Here is a 21,126-nt window from a genome sequence, read left to right as displayed (position 1 = left end):
TAGAGCGTATCATGCTTAGCGAAATAAGTCAAGCGGAGAAAGACAACTATCATATGATCTTCCATATGAGGAAGTGGTGATAAAACATGGGGGCTTAAGTGGGTAGGAGAAGAATAAATGAAACAAGATGGGATTGGGAGGGAGACAAACCATAAGTGACTCTTAATCTCACAAAACAAACTGAGGGTTGCTGTGGGGAGGGGGGTTGGGAGAAGGGGGGTGGGGTTATGGACATTGGGGAGGGTATGTGCTTTGGTGAGTGCTGTGAATTGTGTAAACCTGGCGATTCACAGACCTGTACCCCGGGGGATAAAAATATATGTTTATAAAAAACAAAATATTTAAAAAAAAATAAAATAAAATAAAAATTAAAAACAAAAACAAAAACAAAAAAACACATTAGCTATGGGGCGCCTCAGTGGATTAATCCTCTGCCTTCGGCTGGGGCCCTGATCCCAGGGTCCTGGGATGGAGCCCCGCATCAGGCTCTCCACTCAGCAGGGAGCCTGCTTCCTCCTCTCTCTCTCTGCCTGCCTCTCTGCCTAATTGAGATCTCTGTCTGTCAAATAAATACATAAAACCTTAAAAAACAAAAACACATTAGCTATGAAATCTCTGTGCTTCAGTTCCCTCATCTGTAAAATGGGACTAATGATTATATCACCTCATTATAAAAATTACGAGTTAAACATATATTTTTATCCCCAGGGGTACAGGTCTGTGAATCACCAGGTTTACACACTTCACAGCACTCACCAAAGCACATACCCTCCCCAATGTCCATAATCCCACCCCCTTCTCCCAAACCCCCTCCCCCCAGCAGCCCTCAGTTTGTTCTGTGAGATTAAGAGTCACTTATGCATAACAAATAGCATGGAGGACATGGGGAGTTAGAGAGGAGAAGGGAGTTGGGGGAAATTGGAAGGGGAGGTGAACCATGAGAGACTATGGACTCTGAAAAACAATCTGAGGATTTTGAAGGGGTGGGGGGTGGGAGTTTGGGGTACTAGGTGGTGGGTATTATAAAGGGCACGAATTGCATGGAGCACTGGGTGTGGTGAAAAATAATGAATACTGTTATGCTGAAAATAAAAAATAAATTTAAAAAAAAAAAAAAATTACGAGTTAACATTTGTAAGGCTTTTAAAAGGCAAAAGATTTATAGAATCTGAAGAGAAACCTGACACACACTATTATTTATTTGATAAATTAAAAACTAACAGTAAAGCTGATTTTGTTAGAAAAATCACTATTGTTAAAAAACAAAAAACTAATGCTTAAGTAATTAACACTATTGAATATATCCTGATTGTAGAAAGCCTATACATTTTTACCTTGCTGGATTTCAGAACTTTAATTTGTTCTTCAAAAACAGTGTCTTTATTCTTTTCCAGAAAACCTTCACACTGGTATTCCACCTGGAAACACATGTAAAAATCTTCTTAACTAACAGATTTTTTTTTTAACAGATATTAAAATCATCAATCACAAAAACATTTATTAGTTTCAGGCTATATGACTGGTTCTCAGCAAAATGGTTATCAGTTTTAGTCTAAGAAACTAGTACCATTCTTGGGAAGAAGTATGTTAATTCCAGAGTAAAACTCCTCAAATATTGCTCTTCCTAGGTAACAGTGGTAGTGCTAACTAGTTACGGTTTAAAAGATCCTCCCAATTCACAGGTAGGCAGACTCATAAGAAGTTGACTCTTCTCATTCATGCTGGTGCAAGAAAGCTCCTTCACAGCTAAGCTAGTGGACCTTCTTATGACTGAGATCACCATCCTGGAGGGGTAGTTCTCTTGGGAGACAACTGGATAAACACTGTATGATTTGGTAAAGGGAACTACTCAAGAACAGACTGTTCCTGCTTCCAAAACTCCAGTGACTTTAGGCATCTACTATTCAAGTTGTTCCCCAGGTTATAACACAAAGCCCTTAGGTAACCTAAAGACATTCCTAGGTTTCCAGCTAGGACTAAGAAGACTTAGAAGACCCTCAATTCCTGAAGGAGACCCAGGAAGCTTACCCCCCTAACCCTACCCACATCTCCTTTAAATGTAAATTAGCCTCATCGCTCCTGATTTTTTGAGCACACTACTAAACTCATGAAGCAGTAGGTCCACATGCCCTGTTAGCAGGAACCCACTGACTCAATCACAGTCTCTATTCTGATTCCTCTAAGGTTTTCAGCAGTCCAAGGCAGCAACCTATAATCAAACACATTAACATTTCTACAGTGAGGTATGTAAATATCCAGCCTAACTGAGATAAATAAAGACTATACATAACCTCATGTTACTTCAAGTCAGAGATCAGGTCTAGACATAAAATGAATTATGAAGAGACTTTTTAGTTTTCAGAGTTTTTTGGATTTCAGAATTATACAGGATTGTAGGCTCATATTTATTTCATAATACAATTCCATTTATAGGAATGGAAAGGAAGAGAAAATCACCCAAGCAACACTGAAAAATACTTTTCCTATAAGACACTAAAGAATGCAAGTTTCAGCAAAGATAAAAATGATATCTCTAGACATTGATTTTTTTTCCTCTTTGAACTTAAATATTCAAAAAGAAAAAAGATAATAAAGCTTCCTTACTTTGTCAGCAAAATGTTGGATGATGAAAGCTTTGTTCGATAGACGGGGCTTTTCAAAGAGCGCACATTTGTTCAAATGTGTGTTGTACAATTTTTGGGCCCAAGTGTCATCTGTGCCTTTGGGCATCTACATTCAGGGTGGAAAAGAAAAAGAAAAAAAAACCAGCAGAAACAAAATAAGGAGAATATTGTTATAAGACTCTTCTGAGTTATCAACCAAGAGACCATTTTTTGGCTTTTCTAACTTTTATATTCAGTAGGAACTCATTCCTTCCATATTACTCTGTTAGATGACGAAAATCAGTTACCAAAGGAAAGCAATGACTGAGACCTTTTCATGGGTGACTCAGCCCAATCTTTGGGCAACTCAATCTGCCTATACCAGGAATCAACAAATAAGTATTCTATCGGCTTTTAAAACAACAAGACCCTCACAAATAAAACATGAACTATTATGATTTCATGGGTTTTTTTTTATTTTAGGTAAGCTATAGGCCCACTGTGGAGCTTGAACTCATGACCCCCATGAGATCAAGAGTCACATGCTCTATCGACTAAGCCTGCCAGGTGCGCCATATCAGGTATTTTTAAAAATTGGTTAAATAAAGGTAACATATGCACAAAGTGAAATATTTTCATAATTCATGAAGGTTTAAAATGAAGAGTAATTTCTTTTCATCATTTCCACCAATTTTATCTTTCTGTCTAAAGGTATGCACACAAATAGAATCATTCTATAAAATCTTTGCATTTTTCTTCTTCTTAATAATAGCATTCTTGTATTCATGGCCATTAGGTTGTTACTCATTTTCTGTTATTATAAAAATGGCCACAATTGCTTCTTTTACATATATACCTTGGATACTTTTGCAAGTATATTCATAGGGTGAATTCCAGCAATTCCACTGTTGGGCCCAAAGGTAATTTTGGATCCACTGTTGGGTCTAAAATTTTATAATTTTGAAAAATATTGTCAAATTCCCCCCAAAATATGCTGTATTAACTCACATCCTACCTTCAATGAATGGTATTATCAAATTTAAACTCACCTATCTAGAGCACCTGGGTGGCTCAGTGGGTTAAGCGTCTGACTCCTGATTTTGGCTCAGGTCATGATCTCAGTAGTCCTAAGACTGAACCCTGTGTTGGGGGTCCCTGCTCAGTGGGAAGTCCGAGGTTCTCTCTCTCTCCCTCTGTCCCTCCCCCAGCTCACACGCATTCTCTCTCTCTCTCAAAATAAATAAATAAAACCTTAAAAGGAAAAAAAAAAACTTGCCTGTCTGATAGGTAAAATGCAGTATCCCATTTTTGGTTTGATATGCATTTTATTTAATTTCAAGTGAAACTGAGCATTACACTCATTCTTAATGTTGTAGGAAATCTGATACTTAGGAGGATCAATCTATGGTAAGTTGTAATTTATGGCATTCAAACTAAAGAGGAGTTAAGAGAAAGGATATGTTATTTGTCTAAGATCACTCAGAGATCCATGGTTTTCCCAGCACGCTGGGTCTTCAAATATTAAAACTAAAACTCCTTTTCTACCATATATATCAGTAATAAAGAACAAGCAGTCAATTTTAAAATCACAGATATTTAAGACTATTATTTAAAATATCTTTTGTACAATTTCTTGCATTTCTTTAAGTATGTCATATCACTGAGTACCAAACTGGTAAGCAGTAGTGTCTAATGTCAATTTTTTACATAACTGAGAAGCGGCAGAAAAGAGAAAGGAAATTCCCCAAGTTTTTTTTTTTTCAAGATTTTAAAAAGATTTATTTATGTATTTTATGGAGAGAGTGAGAGTGTAAGTGAGGGGAGGGGCAAAGGGAGAGAGAGAGAATCTCAAGCAGACTCCCTGCTGAGCACAGAGTCCCAATGCGGGGTTCAAACCCAGGACACCAAGATCATGACCTGAGCTGCCACTCAACAAACTGAGCTACCCAGGTGCTCCCAAATTATCCCAGTTTTGATTGTATGTAGAACCCTTTGGGTCTAGTGACCCTTCAGACTGCAAGTAGGGTGACCTCTTATTTGTGGCCACACTGGCACCTCATGGTATACCAATGAATCTGTGCTTAAACCCACTTACTTCTGACCTTGACATGTCTCTTGATAGATTAGGTATGTCAGAAAATCATATTTACCTTGCATTCTTCATCCAGCAAATCTAGAATGCCCAGTTTAGATTCTATAAGATTAATGCAAGGTTGATTATCATAAAAATCTATGAGTGTCCAGGGAATTTGTTCCTTCATATATTCTTCCTGTTCTAATTTGAAGACATGCTGAAATGAAAAAGAAAAAACAAAACTGGCATTACTGTATCATTACAAGTAATGTTAGTCAAGAAATGACATTTATAGAAAACACTCTAAGAGGATATGAACATAATATGAGATAGTCCATGGCTTCCAGCAACAATAATCTTGTGGGAAAAACATGTTTTACACATGGAGAGTGATATAAAAAAATCCACAAAGAGCAAAGCCTCAGCTACACAGGATTCTTGGTAAACAAGTAAATCTACATGTGTGGGTGTGTTAAAACAGCTGACAATGTAGCAGTCTTTTCGATTTTTTTTTTAATATGTATACAACCAACACTGTACAATATACTTTTTGGCCTCAAATTATTGCACAGTGCTGCTAACAATACCTTAGCTGACCTTGAACTATGCAGAGCAGATACCCTCTAGACTACTGAACCATGCCGGATGATGCTTGCAGCACAGCAAAGTAATTCTCTTAAGGGACAGTAATGTTGAAGTTCACGTGCCTCAGAGTTAGGTAACAGTGTTTTGTGTCTGCCTCCATCACTTTCCACAGTCAGGGAATCTACAGCTCAATTCTGTGAATTCTACATCCAATGCTGCAAGCAGCTGCGGCAAGGACCAATCAACTGCTCCTTCTGCTAAATGCTTCAACCACCATCCTCCACATTGCTTCTCATCTCCAGTCACTCATTTAAGCAAAAATATGTATCAACCGTCTACTATGTGCCAGTCACTACACACCATTAACAAAGGAGATGTGGGTTCTGCCCTCAGGGAGTTTGGAACCTTAGTGAGAAAAACAGACAGAAATCAAGTAACCACAAGGAATCACAAACTATAGTAATGTTACAAAGGAAAATAATGTAAGCTATGAAAACAAGAGTCCTTATCTAGTTTGGATACAGGGTAGTGAGGGAAGGCTTCTCTGAGGACAGGCTCTGTAATAGGAGCTCTGCAGATGAATGGATGTTAAGTTAGTCTAGATGGAAGGCTCAATCCAATCCCCGATATCGTTCTTGCTTCAGGCTGCCCAACCAATACAGCAATCCAGCAAACTTCTAGTGTCTATAAGACGTTAATGAGCTCTACTCATTGTACTCGGGGATTTCTGCTTTCTTTTATCTCTTCTGAGTCCCTTCTTCTCTCAGACATTTTGATCCTTTTTCTGGAAAGGATAGCCTCCTGTGGCTTTGACCAGACAACACATATTTTCTAGGCCCCTAATCCCCGTGAAACTTAGGTGTCACCAAGATATCTGATACACATGCTCCTTGTGCACTTAGAACTTTCTTACTTTATTCTGCCTTTATAATAATGTCTCTCTTGGCTCATTTGCAGCATTTACCAGCTGCAATAAGCTTCAATAATTTCAATAATTTAAAAAAAACAAAGTGGTCACCCAAATAAATATTTATGTCATGTTGATCAGAAAGTAAATTTCTTCTGCTCTTATGATAAATGAGAAGGCAAATGGGACACCCTGTGTTAGCAGGATGCCCTGACTGATGGCACCAATAAGGAACGAGCTCTGTTCTTTTTTTAATTCAATAATTTACATGCAGTCTCCACACTGACAACAGAAACACTGCTCCAGATTTTAAATAGAGCTTGTTTCTTATACACAACTCCATACTAGTTTGGAAAAGTTCATGAGGCCTCAAAAATCTTGGATACTCAGTTGTCAAAAAGACAATGTGGGCATGAGGTTCATATTAAGAGATCCTTAATATGTAATGCCTGCGATCTCTAAATATGCCAATCACTGTGTTTCTCATGCCCACTGCCCCACTCATAATCCCTGCCAAGGGTGGCCCAAAACAACCACGTTCTTTACTGTGAAACCCTATATTCCTCGTCACAGCTGGTCAACTGCTAGAGATCTCTGGTGGAAAAATGAATGAAGTTAATCAGATTCTCTTTGTTGGGTATAAGAATTTAGAAATGGGCAATCAACAGTCCAAGCTAAAGCTGATTCAAAATGAATGGGGAAATGGCAAGTTAAGAGGGTAAAAGGAAAGAGGTGCCTGGATGGCTCAGTTGGTTAAGTATCCAACTCTTGATTGCAGCTCAGGTCTCTGGGTTTTGGGATCAAGCCCTGTATTGGGCTCTGTGCAGGGCATGGGATTCTCTCTCTTTCTCTCTCTCTCTTTCTGCCCCCTCCCCCCATCTCCCTATCTCTCCAGGAAAAAAAAAAAAAAAGAAAAAGAAAAAGGATGAGAGGGGCAATCCAACCACTGCTGGGTTCAGAGGGAGCTTGAAGTGACTGAGGAAGCAGAAACCCTGAGAAAATATACACAGAAGAGAAGGGAAGAAGAAGTCATCTGATAGTAAGAGGGAGTGGAGCAGCTGTGCAGAGAGAAGCTAAGATGCAGCACTGTGTGTGTATGTGTGTGTGTGTGTGTGTGTGTGTGAGAGAGAGAGAGAGAGAGAGAGAGAGGAAAAACAGATTGACAGTGACAGAGGGAAAGAGAAAGAGAAATGAGAGAGTCAGAAACACACATGCAAGGTCATGGGGTCCTTGTCAAATAGACAAATGAGCCAGTACCTAGTGAGGCCAGTGTTGGTTCCTTACATTTACAGTCATCTTGTGCCAAAATATACTAGGAAAGAGCAGAGGCTGTGGCTCTGATTAAAGTATTAAGAAACTCAGTAAAACCTTGAGAAAAGATAATGCTCAGTTTAGTCTCTGACAGGTTTTTATTAATGTTTCTTAAGCAAAGATAAAAAGGACACCAATAACATTCTTATGGAAACAGTCATAAGCTTAAGGCTTGAAGATCACCTTTGCATTATTTCACTGTGCTAAGCAGCTTAACCTGACAAATAAAGAGGGTCTAAATTTTCATCAGAGTATACACAATATTTTTTAAAAATCAAACAGTCTAAAGGTTTGATGATGACACGCAAGAATCCCTTGCCCCACCCCTTCAATCCAGTCTCACTCTCTGGAGGAAGCCATTTTTAACTTCCTTAGTTATTTCTTCTGATACTTACTTCTAAAGGATATGTTTATCTACTATTTTTTTATATATTCATTGTAAATATCATCTATTGATTTCTTGAAGAGGCAAATGTGGTCAAATTCATATATACCATCTCTCTACTGCCGGTCCCCTGTCCTCACAATATTACTATTTTTAGTTCTTCTTTTGATTTTTACTAATTCTGTAACTTAAAACAATACCTTTAAACTTCTGTTTTTTGTTCATTAACTAGAGACCACGCCTCTTTTCCTCTCTTTTTATAAAAGGAGGATACTAAGGACTCTTCTCCTGCCCTTCCACTCTTCCATCGTCAACTCTTACGAGTGACTTCTTTGTTTTTTTGTTTTGCTTTTTAGGCAACTCATTTTAACAACCTTTCTCATCAGTACTAATAACCATCCCTAATCCTGCACTTAGAACTGTGCCTGGTCCTTGTTGATAACTTTACATATTCTAACTCATTCAATCTATGCAACCATATGCAGTAGGTACTATCATTATCCCCTTTATAAAGATGGCCCAGGAGGGTCAATTATCCTGCCCAAGGTCCCATGAATAATCAAAGCAGAATGAGATTCCAACCCAAGCAGTTTACTTTGGAGGTCTGTGATCTTCACTATTACAATGTACTGCCCCTCATTTTTAAACACCTTTAAATTCCCCAATACCGTGATAATACTTGATATTTCATACTACAACTGGACAAGAACCATTCTCAAAATATTCCCATTGCTATTGTTGTGGTGGATGTCTCAGATTGTTGAAAATATGTAGAAAACAGTGTGTGCTGATTTTTCACACTGGCATCTTGAGGATACAGCAAGCAGGAGTTATGATAGTCTTCACTCCACGGGAACAACACACTAAAGGATATCCTGGGCTTAAAACTTCAAACTGCCTATGTTATCACCTAACACACTTCCTGTTTCCATCACTCAATTTATTTTGACCCAATTTTTACTATTCTCAGGTTGTAACCTGGGCTATACACATTTCTTTAACACTGCACCTATTTATTAATCTAAGTTCCTCAGCAGCTCAGTTGTTCTAAATCCCACATAATAATTGCAATTTACAGTCTCTTTTCAGAAACCAGTCTTGAAACACAGAGCAGGAATTCAAAAGAATTTAAAGTAGACTATTAGTTAAGAAAGAAAATTCTTACCATATTGAATTGTTGCTGTAGTTTTTCATTTGCATAATTTATGCAAAACTGTTCAAAACTATTTATCTCAAATGTTTCAAATCTGTAAAATGAAAAACAGTATGTTAAGAGGAGAAAAAGAAACAAACAGCTTTTTAAAATATTCAAAATGTGCCCATTAGAAAGAAAGAAATGAGAAATTTCCCAACATTCTGAAACCTCTTTTCCACATCAGTGAAGATAAAGGTTTATAAGTCAGTAACATGGAATCTACACCCAACAGGTAGGCATCAGCCGTGTAGCAGAGAGTTTTTTTTTGAAGGCTGCAGCATGCAGCAATGTTCAACACTATGAGTTTTTGAGGGCTAATTCATCCCCAGGTGGGGAACAATCATAATTATGATAAAGCTACTGCTCTTGTCAATTTATAGATTCAGGGCCTATATTGACATAAAAGGGAACTGAAAATAGAGATCTCATAGGTTCTTTTGAAAAACTTTATAAGATAATTTTAAAAATTAGGCATCAAAAACCACAAATGTATAGAACTGTATTAACAGCTAAATGAGGGTACCCAGAGGGGCACCTGGGTGGCTCAGTGAGTTAAGCATCTGCTTTCAGCTCAGGTCATTATCCCAGCCAGAGCCCTGGGATAGGGTCCTGCATTGGGCTTCCTGCTCACCTAGGAGTCTGCTTCTCCCTCTGCCCCTCCCCCTGCTCATGTTCTCTCTCACTCTCTCTCTTTCAAATAAATAAAATCTTTAAAGGAGGGCACCCAGAGAAGGCAAACTAGCAAATGAAATAAGATTTTTAGAAATGCTCTTCTAATTTTCTTTTCTCCTTACCAGTAGGAGACAGAATCTAGGACCCACTCAGTTACTAGATAATCTCTAGAAAGAAATGCTCTGTGGCAGACCATCAAGCCAAATACACTTACCCATATATGTCCAGCACTCCAATAAAAGAGTGCTGTTTGACAGCAGAATGGAGGGCCTGATTGACATGATCTACGATCCAGCTAAAGAGCTTGGCATAAATGTGCTTGGCCAAGGCATCACGGGCATTCGTGGCCTGCAGCTTAGAGATAGGCTTGATGTATGTCTCTGTGGCAGTAGCCAGTTTCCGATGGCAGAGCCAGTGACACATCTCCTCATAGTCTACGCCCATAAGGTCAGAGAAGATGCTGAGAGGTTCATGCTTGGGCTGATAAAAGAGAGTGGGTTATTTCCTATGACCAAATCAATCAAATAAGAATTTACTAAAAGAACACAAAGAAGTAACAAATAAACCCAACAATTTCTTTGTTATAATGAACACCAAGATCACTTCAACCTGATCGGTGATAATCATCTTAGTCATCCAGTAGACTAGCATCTAGACACCATTTTACCATCTCTTCTAGGGCTCGTTTCACACGCTACATCTTCCTTTCTCTTCACTGTATTTGTTTGTATCTGTCTTCGGGCACCTTTATTCAGTCAGTTGATCAGAAGATCTGTCAGCTTGTCAACAAGTATTTACTTAGTGCCTACAACATGCCGGTAAATAAAACCAGACATGGCCCCTATCTTCCTAGAATTTATAGTCACTAGGTGAAATGGATATTAGTCAAACGACTGCTCCCTAAAATGTAAAATGACTGCAGAGAACAAGGGTGCTATCCTATGATTCCATGTGAAAGGACTGTGCTCCACTCGGGAGGCAAGTGCCAGTTGTCTTGAGAAACAGAGTTGAGACTTGAAGAATAGGGAAGAATTAACTCAGTGAAAGGGGAAAGAAAGGGTCTTCAGGCCGAGGGCATAGCTGGTACACAAGTCCTGTGGTGGGAGAAAACTATAGTTTGAGGGACTAAAGCTGAGTGAGGGAGAAAATATCTGAGATGAAGCCAGAGAGACAGGCTGTTCTTTATCCTGAGAGCAAAGGGAAGTCACTGAAGGGTTTAAGACAGATAACTTGAGAGTTATTCATTGGACTTCTTAGATTAGAATCTCTTTAATCTCTATCCCCTACAAGGTCTTCCCTAGGCCTTGATTTGAGTAGATTGAGTAGACATTCAATAAAACCTTGTTTAAAGATGGAATTGGGAGGGAGACAAACCATAAGTGACTCTTAATATCACAAAACAAACTGAGGGTTGCTGGGGGGAGGGGGTTTGGGAGAAGGGGGTGGGATTATGGACATTGGGGAGGGTATGTGCTTTGGTGAGTGCTGTGAAGTGTGTAAACCTGGTGAATCACAGACCTGTACCCCTGGGGATAAAAATATATGTTTATAAAAAAATAAAAAATTAAAAAAAAAAAACCTTGTTTAGTTTAATCTACACAAGCGCACTACATTTGTGAACATCTTCACTCACATGTTTCAGTTGACTCTGATGACATTCCTAGGGAATAAGCAGGATGAAACATGGCTATCTTGGAGTGAAATCCAAGAGGACAGCTTATCAAACATCAGATGGCCAATGTATGTCACTGTTGTCATTAGAACCTGGGTGTCGGCATCCTCACCTCCTGACCCTTCCCACTGAAGCAGTCCCTTCCTTCCCTCACCTCCCCTCCTCCCAAGTGGCCACTTCAGATACAAATTAGCATCATTACCAACAGCATGCTATATGTCCCTTAAATAAGCAGCTAATTTCATTCATATAAATATGTATGATTTGACATTAGTACTTTCTAAACATATTCTATTTGAACATGACCATACTATTAGATCACGGCTGTAAATTTTTTGTTCAAATTTTCTGTAACTTTACTGATTTTTAGACTTCTTCAGTTACCTCTTCTCTTTATCTGAGAAAAGTCAATAATCTCTCACTACGATAGAATTATTTCTTCTTTTGGTTTCTGTTGATTTTTGCTTTATATATGATAAGTCTATGCCATTAAGTACATGAAAGTTCAAAAGCGTTACATCTTCCTGATGAATAAAACCTCTATTATTACATAGTACTCTATTTACCTTTAGTATTGCTTTGGTCCCAACTATTTTGTTGAATATCAATACAGGCTCTGCCAGGGTTATTTTTAGTTATTATGATGTGTCTTCTCTAAACTTATTTTCAAACTTTCTGTACCTTTATGTTTTGAGGATACTTTTTTCAAAACTATTCAGCTGAATTCCTACAGCAGTAATCCAATTGTTATCTAGTACTCTAGCTCCATGTTTTTAGGGGGAACAGGGGCTGATGATTCTCTTTAACTTTTTTTCTAGACTAATTTTAGACTAAGACAAAAGTTTCAAGAACAGTACAAAGAATTTCCTTCACCCAGATTCCCTAAATATTATCATTTTACACATTTGCTTGTATCATTCTCTCTCCTCCAAATACATGTACATACACATTAATTTTTTATAACCTTTGAGAGTGGGAGGAAAAAAATAAAACGACAAAAAACCTTTGAGAGAAGTTCCATGCATGATGCCATTTTAGTCCTAAATATTTTCAGGGTGCAACTCCTAAAAACCAAAGACACTGTCTTATATAACTATGATATCACCAAGAAAATTAGAAAATTAGCAGTGACACAACTCTATTATCTAACCTACAGATCCAATCCAATTTTTTTTTTTCTGGCTGTTCTAACAGTCTCTGCACAGGAGTGGGGGAGATATTTTTACAGTCCAGGATCCATTCTAAGTTCATACTCTGAATTTAATTGCCATGTTTCACTAGGCTCCTTTAATCTCAATAGGTCTTCACTCTTTTTTGTTTGTTTGTTTGTGACCTTGACCTTTTTAATGTAGGTCCTTCAATGAAGGTCTGTATGACACTGCCTCATGATTAGATTTGGGTCATGCCTTCTTAGCAGGAATACCAGAGAAGTGATGTTGTGCTCTCAGTTCACCACATCAGAAGTTATTTAGTGTTCAACAGTCATTTCTCTAAAGACATCCAGATGGCTAACACCCACATGAACACATGCTTAATATCAATCATCACCAGGGAAATGCAAATCAAAACTATGATGAGATATCACTGCACACCTGCCAGAACAGCTCAAATCAAAAACACAAGAAACAACAAGTGTTGGTAAGGATGTGGAGAAAAAAAGACCCCTCATGCATTGCTAGTGGGAATGCAAACTCGTGCAGCCACTCTGGAAAACAGTATGGAAAAAGTTAAGTTTCCACAAAACACTCTGGAAAAAGTTAAAAATAGAACTACCCTATGATCCAGTAATCACACTCCTGAGTATTTACCCCGAAAATGCAAAAACCCTAATTCGAAGGGGTGCAAGCACTCCCATATTTATTGCAATATTAACAATAGCTGCACTATGGAAAAAGCCCAAGAAACAGACTCTTAACTACTAAGAGCAAATTGATGTTACCAGAGGGGAGGTAGGCGGGGGAGGGTGAAACAAGTGATGGGGATGAAGGAGGCACTTGTGATGAGCACCGGGTGTTGTATGGAAGTGCTGAACGCTATACTGCACACCTGAAAATAATCTTACACTGTATGGTAACTATACTGGAGTTAAAATTAAAAACCTGGGGGAAAAAAACCCAACCATGTTCACTATAAGCTACAAACCAGAGAAATAAAGAATTTCTTTTTTTTTTTTTAAAGATTTTATTTATTTATTTGACAGAAAGATACATCAAAAGAGGGAACAAAAGCAAGGGAAGTGGGGGTTTGGGGGAAGGAGGCTTCCTGCTGAGCAGGGAGCCCAATAAAGAATATCCTTAGAGGCTTTTTATTTTTTTGTTAAAGATTTATTTACTTAAGAGAGAGTAAGAGAGCGCCTGGGTGGCTCAGCTGGTTAAGTGGGTGCCCTCTGCTCAGGTCATGATTCCAGAGTCCTGGATCGAGCCCCACATCAACTCGCTGCCCAACAGAGAGCCTGATTCTCGCTCTCTCCCTGCCTGCCTCTCTGCCTACTTGTGACCCCTCTCTCTCTGGATCTCTCTCTCAAATAAATAAATAAAATCTTTTAAAAGAGAGAGTGAGAGAGAGAGAGAATGAGAGGGGAGAGGGTCAGAGGGAGAAGCAGACTCCCTGCTGAGTAGGGAACCAGGGACTAGATCCCAGGACTGGATCGTCTGGTTCATGACCTGAGCCGAAGGCAGTTCCTTAACCAACTGAGCCACTCAGGTGCCCTTTATAGGCTTTTTAAAAGCAAACAACAGGGGCACCTGGGTGGCTCAGTAGGTTAAAGCCTCTGCCTTCGGCTAGGGTCATGATCCCAGAGTCCTGGGATTGAGCCCCCCTGTCGGGCTCTCTGCTCGGTAGGGAGCCTGTCAAATAAATAAATAATAAAATCTTTAAAACAAACAAACAAACAAAAAAAGCAAACAACAGCAACAAGTACAAAAAAAATAAGTTCTGAGATGTTGATTGGTTTTTCCACTGGTCCTGTGACTTGCAGTCACCTGATTAAGGGAATGCCTGCCAAGTTTCTCCACTGTAAAGATGGCTATTTTCCCTTTGTAACTAAGTATTTTGTGGGGAGTTCTGTCTTTCCTGGCCCAATATACTATTCATAATTATTACTGTTTTAATTAATGAAACATTTTCTGTACTGGCATGTGCTTTCCTAGTTTATTGATCCACCATTCATTCTGTACTTTTAGATCTATCTTGGGTCACTTTCCTTCTACCTAAACCAGGTTCTTTAATATTTCCTTTAGTGAGGGCCTTTTGGTGACAAAATCTCCCAATTTCTATTTGTCTGAAAACACTTCTATTCTTCCCTCATTCTGGAAAGATCTTTTTATGGGATATACAATTCTAAGTTAATAGTTATTTACTCTAGAGCACTGAAGATAGTGTTTTCTAGCTTCTATTGTAATTGAGAAGTGAGCTAATGGTTTAACTGTTATTTCTTCAAAAGTAGTTATATTTTATCTCTCTGCCTGTTTTAAGATTTTTCTCTCTGCCTCTGATATCATTATGGTGTGCCTTAGGTGGATTTCTTTATATTTATCCTAATTAGGATTTTGTGGACTTTCCTTATCTGAGGTTTAGAAGCCATTTTCACAATTTCTGAAATTTGTGAATAATTATCTTTCAAATATTATGTCTGCCTCTTTCTTTTTTTTTCCCCCTCTATGAATTCTCATTGGATTAAAATTAGATTTTATTATTCTGTCCTTCACCTCTCCTCTGTTTTAAGTGCTCCATCTCTGGGTCTGTCTTGCATTTTGGGTAATTTCTTCACATCTTTCTCCTAGTTCATCTCTTCTCTCCTCAGTTGTGTTGGTTTGCTATTAATTTCTTTCAGCATTCTTAATAGGTTTGACTCTTATCTGTTGTTTCACCTAGCTCCTTCTATTTCATTTCTTTGTGGCATTTGTGATTTCTGACTATGAACCAATTATTTGTTGTAAATTTTTTCATGGGACTCTATTGAGACTTGGATCATCCAAAGTAGATTTATAGATTTATATTTGCTTCTGACAGGCATCTAAGGCACCACCAATCCAGGACCAATTTCAGTTAAATTTTCTGTATTTAGTTTTCCGGGAACTACAAAAATCAGTCTGGGAGTAACTGTGAGGGTCACTTCATTGCCATAAAATTTTAGGACCTATTTTCTCCTACACATAGCACCAAGGTTTGCTCAAGCCAGATCAACTTTTCTTTGTACTCTTCAAGTAGGTGGTGGGCAAGTTTATTACTAGTTTCCCATTTAGGGCCTTAGCTTTAGGCAGGAGTTCCCCTGTTTATATGAGTCCTGGGCTTTGTCTTTTGTTTTTTGCACTCTACTTGGCTAGGAAAACTAAAACTCATGGTCACTTGGCTTCAGATGAGCCGTCAAGATGAGCCCTAATTCCAGGGTTCTACTTCTTTCTCATAGCTCCTATTTTCACTTAGTTTCTGGTCTCTGACTAAATTTTATATATTTATTAATTTTTTTAAAAAAATATAATTTATTATGGGGCATCTGGCTGGCTCACTCAGTGGAACATGAGACTCTTAATCTTAGGAGTTGTGAGTTCAAGCCTCACGTTAGGTGCAGAGATTACTTAAAAATAAAATCTTTAAAAAAAAAATATATATATATATATATATTTATGGTTTATCCAGTATGAAGATCAACCAGAGCACCCAGTCGAAAATTGCTGGAAAAGAAAGTCTCATTTTACAGATGAGGAAACAAAAGTTCAGAGAAGTGTAAGCAACTCACCAAAAAACCAAAGCATGATTAAACAGTAAAATAGGGACTAAATCCAAGTAGAGACACAAAAACATGTATTTCAAAACTAACGTCTTATTTATGCAAATTTAAATCATGAATTAATCTACATGTAGATTTGCTAATATCAACTTGGGTATCTGAAGAGTGAAACATAAATCTTCAGATTGTGTCCTATCACAGTATTGAGGAAGCAGGATGGAAAAATAATTAATTATACTAAAACTCCCTCCATTCTAATAAAGTTAGAAAGTATCTAAAACTGTGTGTGTGCACACACGCATATGCATGAGTTATATTTGATGGTGGTGATCAGCAAATACTGCAAATCATAAATGCCCAATGAGGACAACCTGACACTACCAGGTTTTGTTACAATTTAAACAAACACTTCCACATATAGAATTGGGTTTTTTTTTTTTTTTTTTTTTAGATTTTGTTTATTTATTTATTTGACAGAGATCACAAGTAGGCAGAGAGGCAGGCAGAGAGAGAGGAGGAAGCAGGCTCTCCGCCGAGCAGAGAGCCCAATGCGGGGCTCGATCCCAGGACTCTGGGATCATGACCCGAGCCGAAGGCAGAGGCTTTAACCCACTGAGCCACCCAGGCGCCCCTAGAATTGGGTTTTAATTCTCAGTGTGCAGTTATCACTATGTGTGAAAGAATATGCAAATCCTAGTGAAGACACTCAGTCCTCCAGTCATCTAGTTCCTCTTCACAGGAGTAATCACTGTTAATAGTTGTTTCAACAACCTTTAAACTATATTACAACTCCACAGCTGAAGACATAAAGTTTTCAATTACTGGTATGTACCATGGGCCAAATGAACCCCTCTCCCTCGACATCCCCAGTCCAACTTTCACACTGAATACTAATACTTCCCACCTCTGTTCATATGGACCAGACATGTATCCAAGTTCTCTCCTCTTCCCTACTGCTAACACACACAATCACTGTGCAGGAGGGATTAGCATCCAAATTTCTTACCTTCAGTTCACGATTCTACTTGGGATAATTTATCTCTCTGATAATGATAATAGAGACTTCAAATATTAACAAAACTGAAACAAAACTGAATTAACAAAACTGAAACACAAGGAAACTGCTATCACACTAAGCATATTCTGAACTTACAGGTATCGTGCAGCTGTCTGAATCCCGAGATGTAAATGCAACATTGCCTAAGTGAAGGATGCCAGCAAGTATTCGGAAAATTCCCATCTGATAAGACTCACTAATTCCTGAAATAGAGTAAATGAACAAGTGATAATAAACTATTGCAACAGCCAATATTAAGCCTATTTTTAACCCTTGAATATTACCAAAGGTGCAGATGGTCACATGTCATGGTTAACCACACTTTCATCTTTGCTGACATCAACACATAACACCGTGTAGCATCACGGTTGAGAGCACAGGCTGTGGAGTGAGAACTGGCTCAAGGGCAGGTGTTGCTCCTGACCTGCCATGTCACATGGGCACATAACTTCACCCTTCTATGTTTCTGTTTTCTCATGTGAGATATGGAAATAGTTGTGACTACCTCAAAGGGAATCCATGAGCATTAAATGAGAAAATACATATAGTCATGTAGTATACTTAGCATACTACGGGACACATGGTAAATGCTAAACAAATTATCATCACCGTAATACCCTGGATTTAAGTATTTTACTAACATCATTACCTTTTCTATTTTCTCTACTCCCAAGTGCAAGTTATAGCCCAATAAGACTATTTTAAGTCAGATTATTTTAATTACTCCTTGTAACTACAGACCAACTATAAGCTAAAGAGATCCCAAGATGAGAAGTGTTTGGGCCCATTGTTGTACTCAGCTTGATGAGAGAATTTGAAATGCGGCATTAGAGTAGCAACTGATGGATAAGGCAGGATGAGAAAGCTGTATAGCTTTGGCATTTTATCAGATCTGGCTTCATTTTTCAATAAGGTAAGAATTTCCTGAATATTAGATATAATTATATAAAAGTAAAAATAGTAAAATTATTTTCAAATATGTAATCATATACAGGGTAATTGAGAGTTGAGCTTATAATGAATATTTTTACTATCTCCTAATTATGACTTTTAAAATTTGCAATTTTCTATTTATGAATAGATTTAGCCCTAAAATTACAGTGGTAATTTTTCAAACTTTAATGTGTATATGAATCACCAATGGATCTTGTTAACGTGCAGATCTGTTTCAGTAGATCTAAAATGGGGCTTGAGTTTCTGAATTTTTGCAAGCTCCACTATGGTCCTGGACCATACTCTGATTAGCAATGCTTTTAAATTAAATTAACTCACCTCATAGTACGCATCAAAATACCAACACATGATTTTAGTCATTTATATTTTGAGGTTTGTAAAATAAATAATTCACCACTAAAAGTTGTACACTGCAGTTCTAAAGATTAATTTACTTGCATGTAGACCCCATATGTTTTAAATCTCAGAAACAAGACAGAGACATTTGAGCCATCTTTTAAACAGTGGAATAGTCTACTTGTGATACAATGTTTGTCACTACACAAGCTCAACCACATTCCCAAACACAAACAACCAAAAAAAAAAAAAGGGCGAGACAAACAAAACAGCCAGAACCCTACAAAATGTGAACTTGAACTTGTTCAGGAACTCATCTCATTTAGCTTTAGGTTTCAGATTTTGTGAAAATTAAAACAAAGAATTACAGTTAGTCCTACCTCCCCTAATGCCTTCAGTTTATTGAAGGATAATTTGCATACAATAAAATTCACCTGTTTTAAGTGTACTAGTCAGTGATGAGTTGTATAACCATTACTACAATCTGATTTTAGAATAGTTCCCATCACCCCCCAAAAAAACCTTGAGCTCATTTGCTGCCCCAAGTTATTTTATAAGGAACAAATGTTAAATCTCCCAACAACACTTACCACCTAATACAAAGCTAAGCCAATATTCCAAACAAAGACTGCGTGAATCAGAGAACTACTGCTCCTAAGAGCTCAAAAATAAAATTATATTACCCAGCAGAGTGCAGGCCTGCCTGGTATGTGCCATCTCCTTGGTATCATCAACTCCTTCAATCACAGGACTGCCACCTTGCTTCGTGTAATGAAAGTTATTTGCATTTCCTGCAATGAATGAAAATAAAAGATTTGCAGCCTATGAAGATGGCTTGAATCCTACCTTTATGTCCACTCTAAAGCAGAGGCAGTGATAGCCCCGTTAAGTGGACTGCCTGTGGACTCATCACTCATCTTAAATAGGTATCCACGTAAGGCCCATCCTACTTCAACCCTTCCCCATCCCCAACTGCAAACTTCCTATCATTTTACTCATAAATATTTTAGTATTAGATAATCTCCTATAATAAGTTTATGGACACAGGAATAAATGGAAAACAATACCAGAACAATAAATCTAACACCATATTCGTACCTAATCGCAGCATTTTAAATTCAGGTAACTTTGCTGAAGCACAAAGCTGGTAGAAGATATGATAGTTTCTCTCCTCTTCTGCCTTTGAAATAAGAAGAGTTTTCAATTACAGCATTTTAACCTAAAACCCTGAAAATTCAATCATAAAATAAAATTTTTAAAGATTATTATTATTATTATTCATTTGAGAGAGGAACAGAGAGAGACAGAGCCCAAACGGCAGGAGAAGCAGAGGGAGAAGAAGACCCCCACTGAGCTGGGATCCCAACGTGGGGCCCGATGCCAGGACCTGAAGATCATGACTTGAGCTGAAGATAGACACTTAATCATCTGAGCCACCCAGGTGCTCCCAATTTTTTTAAAGATTTATTTATTTGAGAAAGAAAGAGAGCTGGGGGTAGGGCAGAGGGAGAGAATCTCAAGAAGACTACCCACTGAGCACAGAGCCTGATCAGGTCCCTATCCCACAACTTTGAGATCATGACCTGAGCTGAAATCAAGGGTCAGACACTTAAACTACTGAGCCACCAAGGTACCCCCATAAAATGAAATTTTAATATTTAATTATCTCAGTGTAATAAGTTGTCCTTATACCTAAATTTCCTAATATAGATTTATGATTATTAAATCTCATGATTTATCAGTCACGTGCCTATATGTATGAATGTGTATCTGTTGGTTACAGTCAACATTATATCTGATAATGGTGCTTTTTGAAGTAGAGAACAGTTTGGTATATGCCTTTGGGGAAAACTAAAACCCTGTTTTTGAAGTATAGGTATCCCCTGCTTTTCTTTTTTTTTTTTTAAATCAGTGTTTTTAATTTTTTTTTTAAGATTTTATTTATTAATTTGATAGAGAGAGATCACAAGCAGGCAGAGAGGCAGGCAGCGAGAGAGGAGGAAGCAGGCTCCCTGCTGAGCAGAGAGTCTGATGCGGGGCTCGATCCCAGGACCCTGAGATCATGACCCGAGCCAAAGGCAGCGGCTTAACCCACTGAGCCACCCAGGTGCCCCATCCCCTGCTTTTCTAAAGCTCACACTACACCACTTCATTTTTGCAGAAAGCCTACATTAGCACCTGTTTTGCTAACCAAAGAAAATCCAAAAAGGCTCTTTTACAGAAAAGCAAAAACTGGTGTTTAGCAGTTACTTTGTGGTGAGCCATTACAGAGGCTGCACTCCCCCAGCAGTGAGCGTGGAACCACCAAGCTCTTTACACAGGAACTACACTCAGCATCTTGGCATCAAGCTGCCATAGCTTTGAACTGTGTCTGTGAGCATCTGCGCTTTATCTCGATTTATTCTGTGTATCTGCTAGCATGTGTCCTAAGGTATCAGAAAAGCCTAAGAGAGGTTATTTTTGGGGTCTGGGGATGCTCAGAAATTTTTCCATATAAATTAATGGTAATTTTTTCTTCACTTCACACCATTTCAGCTTACAGAAGTTTTCATAGGACCAATCTACTTTTGGAAAAAGGGGTAAATGTGTACTCAATATCTTCTCACAGTACCTCTCAGGCTCATGGTCTCCCTAACACTTTAAATG

General features: G+C 38.2%; 1 protein-coding gene across 4 annotated transcripts in view; it reads right to left on the bottom strand.

Annotated features, from left to right (window-relative positions):
- Nucleotides 1-21,126, bottom strand: part of MYO5A (myosin VA) — a 193,863-nt gene that overhangs the window by 77,075 nt on the left and 95,662 nt on the right. For all 4 annotated transcript variants that reach the window (XM_082734712.1, XM_082734713.1, XM_082734714.1 and 1 more), the window contains exons 7-14: nucleotides 19,579-19,660; nucleotides 19,164-19,271; nucleotides 17,287-17,393; nucleotides 9,947-10,212; nucleotides 9,031-9,112; nucleotides 4,754-4,894; nucleotides 2,605-2,730; nucleotides 1,335-1,418 (exon numbers count right to left, since the gene is read on the bottom strand). In XM_082734712.1, the coding sequence (XP_082590838.1) occupies nucleotides 1,335-1,418; nucleotides 2,605-2,730; nucleotides 4,754-4,894; nucleotides 9,031-9,112; nucleotides 9,947-10,212; nucleotides 17,287-17,393; nucleotides 19,164-19,271; nucleotides 19,579-19,660 (996 nt within the window). The remainder of the gene's footprint in view (nucleotides 1-1,334; nucleotides 1,419-2,604; nucleotides 2,731-4,753; nucleotides 4,895-9,030; nucleotides 9,113-9,946; nucleotides 10,213-17,286; nucleotides 17,394-19,163; nucleotides 19,272-19,578; nucleotides 19,661-21,126) is intronic.

Source organism: Mustela nivalis (assembly GCF_964662115.1).
Source record: "Mustela nivalis genome assembly, chromosome: 6".
NCBI classification, from domain to species: domain Eukaryota; kingdom Metazoa; phylum Chordata; class Mammalia; order Carnivora; family Mustelidae; genus Mustela; species Mustela nivalis.
The sequence above is the reverse complement of the archived record's forward strand: the minus strand, read 5'-3'. Positions and strand labels throughout refer to the sequence as shown.